The sequence below is a fragment of the Falco biarmicus genome, chromosome 7 (genome assembly GCF_023638135.1).
Source record: "Falco biarmicus isolate bFalBia1 chromosome 7, bFalBia1.pri, whole genome shotgun sequence".
Taxonomy (NCBI): Eukaryota; Metazoa; Chordata; class Aves; order Falconiformes; family Falconidae; genus Falco; species Falco biarmicus.
In genome coordinates, this window is record NC_079294.1 from 28,104,982 (window position 1) to 28,114,907 (window position 9,926).

The window sequence follows — 9,926 nt, forward strand, 5'->3', positions numbered from 1 at the left end:
AAAGATTAATGAAAATTACTCTAAAATCGATATCAATCTGTATGGCCCGCTGAAGTCTGAGTATCTAGGCCTCATGCAGTCAGGCTGGTGGAGGAGTCTTATTCTGACATAACTGGTGTGCTAGAACTTTAGGGATGACCTGTGTATATTATAGTCTACTATTCTTCTAAGTCTTCTAGAAGTGGTCCTTAAATTCTTGTTTTGTTGGCAGAGTGATCCTTTGCTAGGAAGTAATGCCCTATCTTCTGGACAGCCCTGTGCATAAGTTATCATCTGGTAACCAGGGTGATGATCTAACATAACTAATTCATGCAAACTTTATGGCCTGATGGGTTTTGTTACATGGAGAGCTCCTGTACTTTCTGCCTCCACTGCCTGTTAGTTTTCACATGTGGTATGTTACCAGTGCAAAATTTAAGACCGTGATGATCTCTCTCTGCTTATTAGATCGCCTGTTGTGGCTGGACTGGAGCAAAGGACTGGGAAAATAATGTGATTCTTATCAACCAAAGCATGACTGCGTATCCCTGCTCCTGCTCCAATAGCTCCAAGGACTTCCAGGTAGATAGCGGTTTTTGTAATCTGGACGGCTCTGTCAATGGCACTGCAACGTCTGCTGAGTGGCCTGTTCATGAGCAGGTGAGTGGGTATGTCTGGACCCTGTGAAGCTTCTACTGAAGTCACCATCTCTTTGTTCCTTTGGGAATTATTTAGAGGACTTTCTTCACATCAGTATTGCTTAAAGTACCTGTGGAAATTTGGACGGGGGAGGACAAGGGATCCTGTCCTTTTCTGCTAAAGCGTCTGTGAAACTTGGTGTGGCATGTAACGGGGATAATCCCTGCATGCACATGGAGATGTGTTACGTATTTTCCAGTCTTGAGATACTTAGATTTGTGCTTCTTTCTCTTGTGACCTTGTTTTCTCCACAGGGATGCATGGATGGTGTAGAGAAATGGTTGAAGGACAACCTTGGTGTCATTCTTGGAGTCTGCACTGGTGTTGCTGTTATAGAGGTAAGTCACACCCTGATGTGAACCATACTGTCTTACCATGGAGACTCTTTAAAAGGCAAAGCTATTTTTTCAAGTAATAGACACCTGGTTTAATGGCAGTGCAGATCTAGCCCTTGGTTCTCTCTGCCTGGAGCTTTGAACTGCTGCTTTCATTGGTTGGATTAAATGTTTAACAAAGCCCTGTCTACTTGCAATTCCTGCTGCTGCATCTGATGCTTGGCAATTTACTGTGTGCGTAACCAGGAAGAATGAGACAAGCAATGCCCCACTAGTGAGATCCCACTTGTTGCCTTGAAAAGCCTTGTAACATAGATTCCAGGTGAAGGCACATGTTTTTGCAGCAAAATATTTTTGTCATCCTGATTATTGCGTTTTCCTTGCATTGGGGACTGACTGTGTTCAGCTGTATGGCTTCATCATCCTTTCTCCCTGCCTTATCTGTCTGATTGCTGATTTTTGTTCCCATTCCTCATTATTTATTCCAGCTGCTGGGGATGATACTGTCCATTTCACTTTGCAAGAACATACACAGCGAAGACTACACCAAAGTGCCCAAGTCTTGAGTTGGCTGACTCCAGAGCTACGGCACCACAGAGAAAGGAGCAAACAGAACATCCCTGTCTCATACCCAGACTGTCCAACCATTGACCATTATTCCTGTGACATCCCATTTCTGACACAACTCTGCTAAGAACTATTAGAGCTGCAATACAGCCTGATTTTCTGGCAATAGGGCCCTTGGGCCACTTGCATCCTGCCTCTGGATTATTTCTACTTCAAGAGCAGAACTTGACTATCTCGTATCACATGAGACACTGTTTAACCCAAGGGGACAATACTTTTGCTGCCTGCTCCATGTTAATACTATCCGTATCTCCATTCTACAACCCACTGCGCCTAACATACAATAACTCCTTTCCCACCTCGTTCTCCTCCCACATATCTTTCCCCCTATCCCCAGAAGTCCCATCTGTGTCCCATGAGCCAGGATGGCTGTTGAGATGCCAGTGCTTTGGTTGCTTTGTCTACTTCACTGACTTGTGGCAGTAACTAGTTATGCTTTATAGGCCTTCTCTTACCTTGCTGCAGTTAACCTGATTCTGCTCCCACTATGCATTTTCTAGCCTAGGCTGTCATCTGAACTATGGAGTGCTACCCTCATACTTGTTTCTCCTGCTTCTGGAGTCAGCTACACATTGCCTTCAGCAGAGTTCTTCCCTTTAAGTGTGGTGAGAAGCTGCCAGGAGGGAGCCAAGCCTACATGTCCTTAGTGTGGCATGGGAGATTGTGGTGGTAGTGCTCAGCTGCTTCTGGAATGGGTCCCTTGGGTTCTGGATTTAACACTTACATGTTTCTCCCACTTGCCTCTTTACCTTTTCCTCTTCCCCCCTAGCACTGCTACGCTGACTCCTGTCAGCTTGGAAGCACTTCAGAGACTGCTGCATAGTGTGGACCCAGCCCCAGGCTGTCTCTGCTGGTTGCATTCTTGGGTTGCCAACTTTTATAGAGGTTACAATTCACTTGATTCTTCCGCTGCCCCTTTTACGAATGTAAAATTTGTTAGCTGTGGGTTTTAATTATGAATATGGAGGGATCTGACTGGATTGCTGTAGCTGTATATTGGAGATAGCACTGCTACCAGTGCCCAGGTTAGGTTCTGTAGTTTGGATGCAAAGATAAGCTGCTTCTGACTCCACTGTGGACTGGAGCCCTGACTGCATCCTGAGCTCTGTCTCAAGTACAAGTGCTGCAGCAGATAAGTAGCTGGTTCTGCAGTCGTGCAGGTGAGTGGTTTCTGTACTTAATGGCTGGGCTGTTTGCTCTATTCAGCCAGCAGCAAGGGGTGGTGTAGGGCAGAAGTAGGAAACTTATGTGAAAAACTGCCCCATCTTCTTGGATAAGGGATCTCTGTGCAAATCCTCAGTCTTAGAGGTGGCTTGGGCACAACAGATTTCCTGCAGAATCACCGTGACAGCAGGAAGTTGTATGAGAGCAAAGTGGATGGTCCTTGCCTGAGACCTGATACGAGGTACTTGGTGAGAGAGCCTTTGCCTTACAGAGGTGGTCCCAGGACTGTCTGTTGTCAGGGGTGGAGTTGTAGAAATAATCCTAGTAGCAGTTCCAAGGGATGGCTTCACTACCTGCTCAGTTTTCCTTCTGGGAACAAAGGCTTGCATAGGGGACCAGGGCTCCAGCAGTGGATCCCTGTTCTGTCCTGATCTGTGGACACAGCAGTGATTAGGGAGAGTAGATGTGACTGGGCAACTGGTTTTTATGGAGGTCTGATAAGGCTTTCCTGTTCTGAGACACCTGCACGCTCCTGCACAGATCCTTCAAGCTGACCTTTGCTATAGCGGAAGGCACCCTTCTTAGCAGTAAAGCTTGCTAGCTTTTGTAGCACAGTCTATTCTCTAACGTGTTCTTATTTGTAAGATTCTTGTTCAGTTACAGACGCCAATGCTGAGCAGCAAGTAAAAAGGAGCCAGTGCTGGGTTTCCTTTTTGTTTTTTGTCTGGTTTTGGCAACATCTTCCTACTGGAAGAAATGCATGTACAGATATAAAAGTCTAGAAGGTGAATATTTCTGTAATAAAGACTTTGCTAAAAAAAGATATATATGCCTATTACTTGTGCATTGCAGTGGTTTCTCCTTGCTTCCTCTCCACCCCCTTCTACTTTACATACAAATCACTGACACCTTGTTTGTTCAAGGTAGTGAAGGGCCTGTCAAAAGCTGTTCTGAGGCCCATGTGTGAGGTCAGTGTGGACTGTGGAGATACTGACCAGTAGATGGAGGTGGCAATTTTACTAGGCTATATTCTAGAGTAAACTTTGCCTCGTTTTGTGAAATATACCTGTCGTAGGGTGAGCTGACTGAGTGGGAGGTCTTTTGAATTACCTGCTGTTTCCTAAGCTAAATGATCTCTGTGTTTGAAGATGTCACTTCAAATCTGTACAGTCTGCACTATCTGAAGTCATAAACCACAGGGACTTGACTGACAAAACAGAAGCTTGCTGCGATGCCCACAGTACATGCAGCTCTTGCTAGCTTAGCTGGATCACTTTTTCCTCTTCCAACTCACCTTCATTATATACCTGTCTCCAGGCTGCTATTTAAAAAAAACCAAAAAAATCTTAGCCCCTGCCCAGTCACTGTGAGGAGGAAGAAAGCTGCCATTTTTGTAGGCTATGCAGCCACACACTGGGCTTGACTGTTTGAAAAGCTCCTGAGAAGCACATAGAGCAACTGTATGAATCATCTTACTTCCCTCAGCTAAGCAATTGAGAAGCAAATAGGAGCTGGATCTGAAAATCCCTTCAGATCCTGCTCCGTGGTGGTGTTCCTGGCCATTTAAAATGGCTGTCCTTAGAAGGACCTACGTTAGTGTGCTGATGGAGTCAGGAGCTGTTGCTTTAGGAAGTAATAAGCATGACCTGTCCTCATACATGCTTGAAGAGACAGAGAAGGTGCTGCCAGCAGATACTGGTAGCAACCAGTCCGAAATCAAGACTTCGGTTACCCTGACCAGCTGAGTGCAGAGCGAGAGGTGCTTAAATGGATCCTGGACTGGACCCACAGCAGCGTGCAATGATGGTCCTGATCGGTGAGTACAACGTGTGCCTTTAGGCTGTCCTGGGCTGCGCTTGAGGAGAGCCTGGTTCTTGGTCATACGGGTTCTCCCCTCTCTCTGGCTGGTTTCCCAGATAAACCTGCTTTAATCGGGTGGTGATGCTTTCCCAGGGCCTCACGATTTAGAGCGCTGCACTTCATGGCAAAGCTGCCAAACCCAGATGGCTGCTGGGTGGGGACGGGCACTGCTGGTTCTCCTTCAGCCTGATGTGGAGGTGGAAGGAGAAAGGAGGAAAGGTGAGGACTGCTGCTTGTCCCCAGCTGGCTGAGCTCCGTGGAAACCACTTGCATTTGGCCACTGGAGGGAGGTGTTCCTCCAAGAAAACCCAGCCCGGGTGCCGCATTATCGGCTAGTCCCTGGGGAATGAGATGATGACATTGATCGCTTCCTTCTGTTCCTTGTTACTCCTGGCAGCAGGGTAGCTACAATAACTTGTAATTACAAATGTATTCTCCTCGTAAATGATTTGTGCTGCGTGCTTGGCATTTTTAGGGATAATTTTCCCTTCCATTTCTTGGGAGCAGCGCACTGTTATTTTGTTGCATGTCTTCCACCACTGTATCTGGGGTTTGCCTGTTTGTTGGGTTTCTGCCCTAAGTAGCTCTGGAAGTTCAAGACAGTATGAGGAGCCTCTCCTTCTGCTCCTTTCCTCATCCCCATCCTTTTCCTGTTTTCCTCCATCCTCCTTTCCTTTGTGTGGTCAGCTTGGGAGGAAGCAAGGGGCATTTGGTGCTTATAAACCTGATCTAGAAAGGATTCCAGGAAGAAAGTACTCGGATGTTCTGAGAACAAGGAACCTGCTGCTGCTTCTTGGGCCAGGATCCCAGATCATCTCCAGAGTAAAAGTTTGCCGCTGGAACTAGAAATCAGAATAGCACTCAGACATCTTGGGAGCTTCAGTGTTTGTCTAGCATAACCCACGGCGCCAGCCTCTGCAGTAGCTCAGCACATGGAAGCATTTTGTGCATAACCAATAAGCTGTTACATAGCTGTCCCAGGCCAATAATTAATATTGCAAGAACATAGCTGTGACCTCCCTGTGGCCTTAAGCAAGGCCCCTAGTAATGAACTGGTGACGTTCCTCATTCCGTGTGATCACAGGGAAGTCAAAGCTGCCACGATCCTTTCCACGAGCTGTTTTTTCCTTCTGCAAAGGTAAGAGGAATTGCATTAGAGTGGGTAGGGGCAAGCCTGTAGGTTGCAGTGCATCTTGTTTTCTTGTGATGGTTTCTGCATGGCGCATACTCAAATGTAATGTGTGAGAGTTGTTCTTTCCTCTGTAACTCTCCCACATGTGGTGGTGTGGCTGGTCCCTGCTGGCTTTGCTTACGAATTGAGGCTGAATTTGGTCGACTTCAGAAAACATCTGATTTCTGTCTGCAAGGCAGGCTGCAAATGGTGTCATCAGACTGTGTGACTTGGTTGGGGAAGGTGAGGAACAACAGCCACAGGGGCTCATTGGTGAAAAGCCACATGACCCTGGGATTCCCACAAATGCTTTTTCACAGCCAGTTGCTGCCACTCAATGCCATAAATGGAGAAAATACCCTCAATTATTCATGGTCTGGCTCTAACCCGTTAGCCTCTGAGACTCTTGGCTCTAGCCTTGGCCTTTTATTACAAAGAATAAACCTCGGTTAGCAGCCAGGATTTCTGAATGACATTTTAAACCAGGTTGATACTGAAAACTTGCCAGCGTAAAATCTACTGCCGTGGAAGTCTTCAGATACTTGTAAGCTGGCAAAAGGTCCTTAGCAAAAACGGTGCTATTAGTGAACAAAAGCTATTAGTAAAATGTTGCTAGTAAAGCTACTAAGTATGCTTTAGCCATTTATAAACAGTTTCTAGCAGGCATGCGTTGGTAGAGCACACACCATTTTTTGCCTTGTGGCAAGAATTTCTTCTGCCAAACATGGGGAGTTACTTTCTATGTAGGCAGTGTAACCCTAGCCATACATTCTTCTCAGGTATTAATTTTCTGGTTTCTGTCTTCTAAGCTCTTAATAATACAATTGGCTGGGGTGTACTTGTGCTGTTTGGCTTTTGTGGGGAGGGATTAAGGGAATATTGGATGCTCTGTATCTGGAGAAAATACATTCTCAGTTCTCCAGGCAAAAATATTATCCCTGGATTATATTTTTATATAAATATAATATCATTTATTATATTATATATTTATTATATATTGAATATATCATGGATAAAATAATAAATAGATATATATCTTTAAGAAGGATAAGGCTCCAATAAGTATGTGGATGCTCTAAGATGTGGGATCTGAGAGGGAAAATCCTGCTTTAGCCCCCAAGGATGGTATTTGCACACACTTGAATTAAATTTCTCTCTGGTGTCTTCTTTCCTGTCCTTCTCTCACTGATAAATAGCATCATGAGGTGACCAGTCTGTCCGCCACAATCCAGACTTAAGCAGAAAATACAGAAACCTACTTCTGTAATCACAACAGGCCCCATCTCTAGGAAGCTAGAGGGCATTTCCCTTCCCTCCTGTAGGTTCCAGATGTTGGTAACTCCCATTCCTTTGCTATGTTGCTTTGAGCTACAGCAGCAGCTCAGGAGTTATCTTGATACTGCTGTTTGTTCTGGGAGTGTTGACCAGGTTAGGAACTATTGGTTTACACCTATGTGAGGCCATCATGCTGCTGCTCCAGACCTGTATCAGATCTAGACTTCACCCAGGATCCCAGATTCTCAGTATGTCACCATCATGGCAGACCTTGTCTATCATCTGACTCTTGCCAGTATTACTTGCTGTTCATAACCTTAAACCTTCTACATGTTGTCTCTTCTTTTCCAAGCAGTTTCCTTGGAAGTTCTTGGTCTGCAGTTCTTTCTGGATCTGGCTGCCCTGGCATCAGGTAACTAACTCTGAAACAATGGTTGTGACAGTGCTGGAGATCAGAGGAAAGTGTGTCAGACTAAATTTTTCTTCTTTTTGCTCTGCTTAGAGTTACAGACTGGACATATGGAAGTTCTTCAGAGACAGCAAGAATCCCAGAGCATGTGATCATCTGAATTGCTTACCCAGCATGCTTCCTGGGTATTTTCTACATAGCACTTCTGGAAACCATTTAGGATTTACTAGGGTGGAAATGTGAGGTCCTGTCAAGACCATGTTATAGTACAGGCATGTGCTGTGGGCACTGAACTTGCAAAATGATGTCAGAATAGTGTAACTCATACAGTGATGTCTGCAGACAGTCTGGAACAACAACACATCAGAGAGCAGACCTTTAATTTTGGCAGAGGTTGTTTCACGATGTTCTTAAGTATTTGTAAAGAAGTTGTCCTTTGAATACTATGTTGTAACTAACTCCGGTTAGCACTGGTTGGGAATTCTTTTCACAAAACAATTTTTCCCTAGAGGGTGTAGGTTCATATAAAACAAAGTGTGTTTTGTTTATGGGCTTTTTTTCTTCCTGCTTAAATGGGACTGAAAATAGTTGGATAACTTTTGATGGAGTGGTTTCTTCTGCTTTCTTAGTGGTTGTAAACATTACGTAAAAGACCTGGAATTGGACAAAACAGGATTATAAAACCATATTCTAAATATGCGATCTAACAACAACGTGTATTGGTTTTCTGAGGTGGGATAGACTGGAGAGATGGGTAAATTTTTATTTTTATTTTTCCATGTGAATAGTCAAAAGTGTTGGCTGTATCTGAGGGAATCTCTGCATTTCTTAAGATCTGGGGGTTGAAGGGAAAATAAAAAATAATAAACTGTCCAAGATAACACTGTTACCCCTGGGCTGGGTGAAATTAGATTAGGGGGTCCCTGCTACTTCCCTTTCAAGCAAAGGTGTCTGTAACAAATGTGCAAACCAGGTCCACTTTGGCGCACCACTTAGAATCTTAAAATTATTTAGGTTAGAGAAGTCCTTTAAGCTCATTGAGTCCAACTGTAAACCTAGTACTTCCAAATCCATCACTGAGCTCTGTCCCTAAGTGCCACATCTGTGTGTCTTTTTAAACACCTCCAGGAATGGTGATTCCACCACCTCCCTGGGCAGCCTGTTCCAATGCTCGCCCACCCTTTCAGTGAAGAAATTTTCCCTAATATCCAATCTAAACCTCCCCTAGTGCAACATGAGGCTGTTTCCTCTTGTCCTGTCACTTGACAAAAGAGACCAACACCTGAGCACTTCATATTTTGGAGTGGCTTCTTTAGATGTCTGGGCAGTTCCTCAGAGCTGCAGAACTCAGCCAGGCATAAGCAGAAATCAGTGGGTGCCCTTTCCTCAAAACTAATGCACTCTTTGTCAGCTGGGAACAGAGTACAATTCCGAAGGACCTTCGACTTCAGAGCCTGCATTGAAGCAGGTGTGTCACTGCTTTCACGTTGCTGCCAAGTGGAAAGTTAATGTTCCCCTTTGTGTCCTGTGAGGCCAGGGAGAGACCAGTGGAGACACTGAAATGCTGCCGCTGCTGCTAACATATATATTCAAAGAGGGTTTAGGTAAGATGATGGGGGGGGGGAAAGAAGTCTGTCAAAGGCTATTAAACAAACAAGGGCAGATGCAACTTCTGCTTGGGGAAGTTATATTTAAAACTGTACACTGTGTAGCTGATGCATGGAGTTTGGAAGAATGAGGTGTTAAGATGTTAAAACCATGGAAAAAATAGCTGGAAAACGCCAGCCTGATGTGAAATCCCACCTGAGGCAATCCCAGCTGCCTGTGGCACTGTTTATCTGACTACCACACATTGTTCCTGCTGCAAATGATTAATGGGATGTTTGCTCAGCTGGGGAAGGGGAGAGGAAAGTGAACTCCATGGTGAAATCAAGCCTAAAAGAGGAGATACTTCAATATCATGGCAGAAATGTAAATGCACAAAAATTGTGGCCTGATGCTGTTTGGGTTTTTGGTGGTGTTTTATTTTTAATTGCCCTACTTCTCCAAGCAGTGTGTGAAATTAATGAGTGGCGCAACTGTCTTGTAAGCCAAGAGTGCGACTGTACTTCAGTGACTCTGAAAAGCGACATCCCAGCAACTTGTACGGCTGAACATGCCAACAACAGTATTTCATTGATACAGACTTACGGGGTTTGGGGGTTTTGTTTGAGGTGTTTGGTTTTGGGTTTTTTTGTCTTGTTTTGGTTTTAAGTGGAAATGCACCAGCATCAGGTCCGTATGAGCCTGTAGAAGCGAGGTGGTGCGGAAGCCGGGCTGGGGCAGTGTGGAAGCTTCCGGAAGGTGGGGGGTGGCTGGGGGAGGAAGAGGGACCCGTGGCCCCTGGCCTGGAGGCGAGGGAGAGGGA

The 9,926-nt window shown here is 45.1% G+C and overlaps 1 protein-coding gene and 1 long non-coding RNA gene across 4 annotated transcripts in view; both read left to right on the forward strand.

Moving 5' to 3' along the window:
- CD82 (CD82 molecule) overlaps window positions 1-3,629 on the forward strand; it is a 41,340-nt gene extending 37,711 nt beyond the window's left edge. For all 3 annotated transcript variants that reach the window (XM_056345414.1, XM_056345412.1, XM_056345413.1), the window contains exons 7-9: window positions 448-639; window positions 933-1,016; window positions 1,502-3,629. In XM_056345414.1, coding sequence (XP_056201389.1) covers window positions 448-639; window positions 933-1,016; window positions 1,502-1,579 — 354 coding nt within the window. In that variant the 3' untranslated portion in view covers window positions 1,580-3,629. The remainder of the gene's footprint in view (window positions 1-447; window positions 640-932; window positions 1,017-1,501) is intronic.
- Window positions 3,630-6,853: 3,224 nt separating this feature from the next.
- On the forward strand, window positions 6,854-9,704 carry LOC130152239 (uncharacterized). The gene is made up of 2 exons (XR_008822934.1): window positions 6,854-7,522; window positions 7,613-9,704. It is a non-coding gene; the product is annotated as an uncharacterized LOC130152239 (long non-coding RNA).
- Window positions 9,705-9,926: the final 222 nt, after the last annotated feature.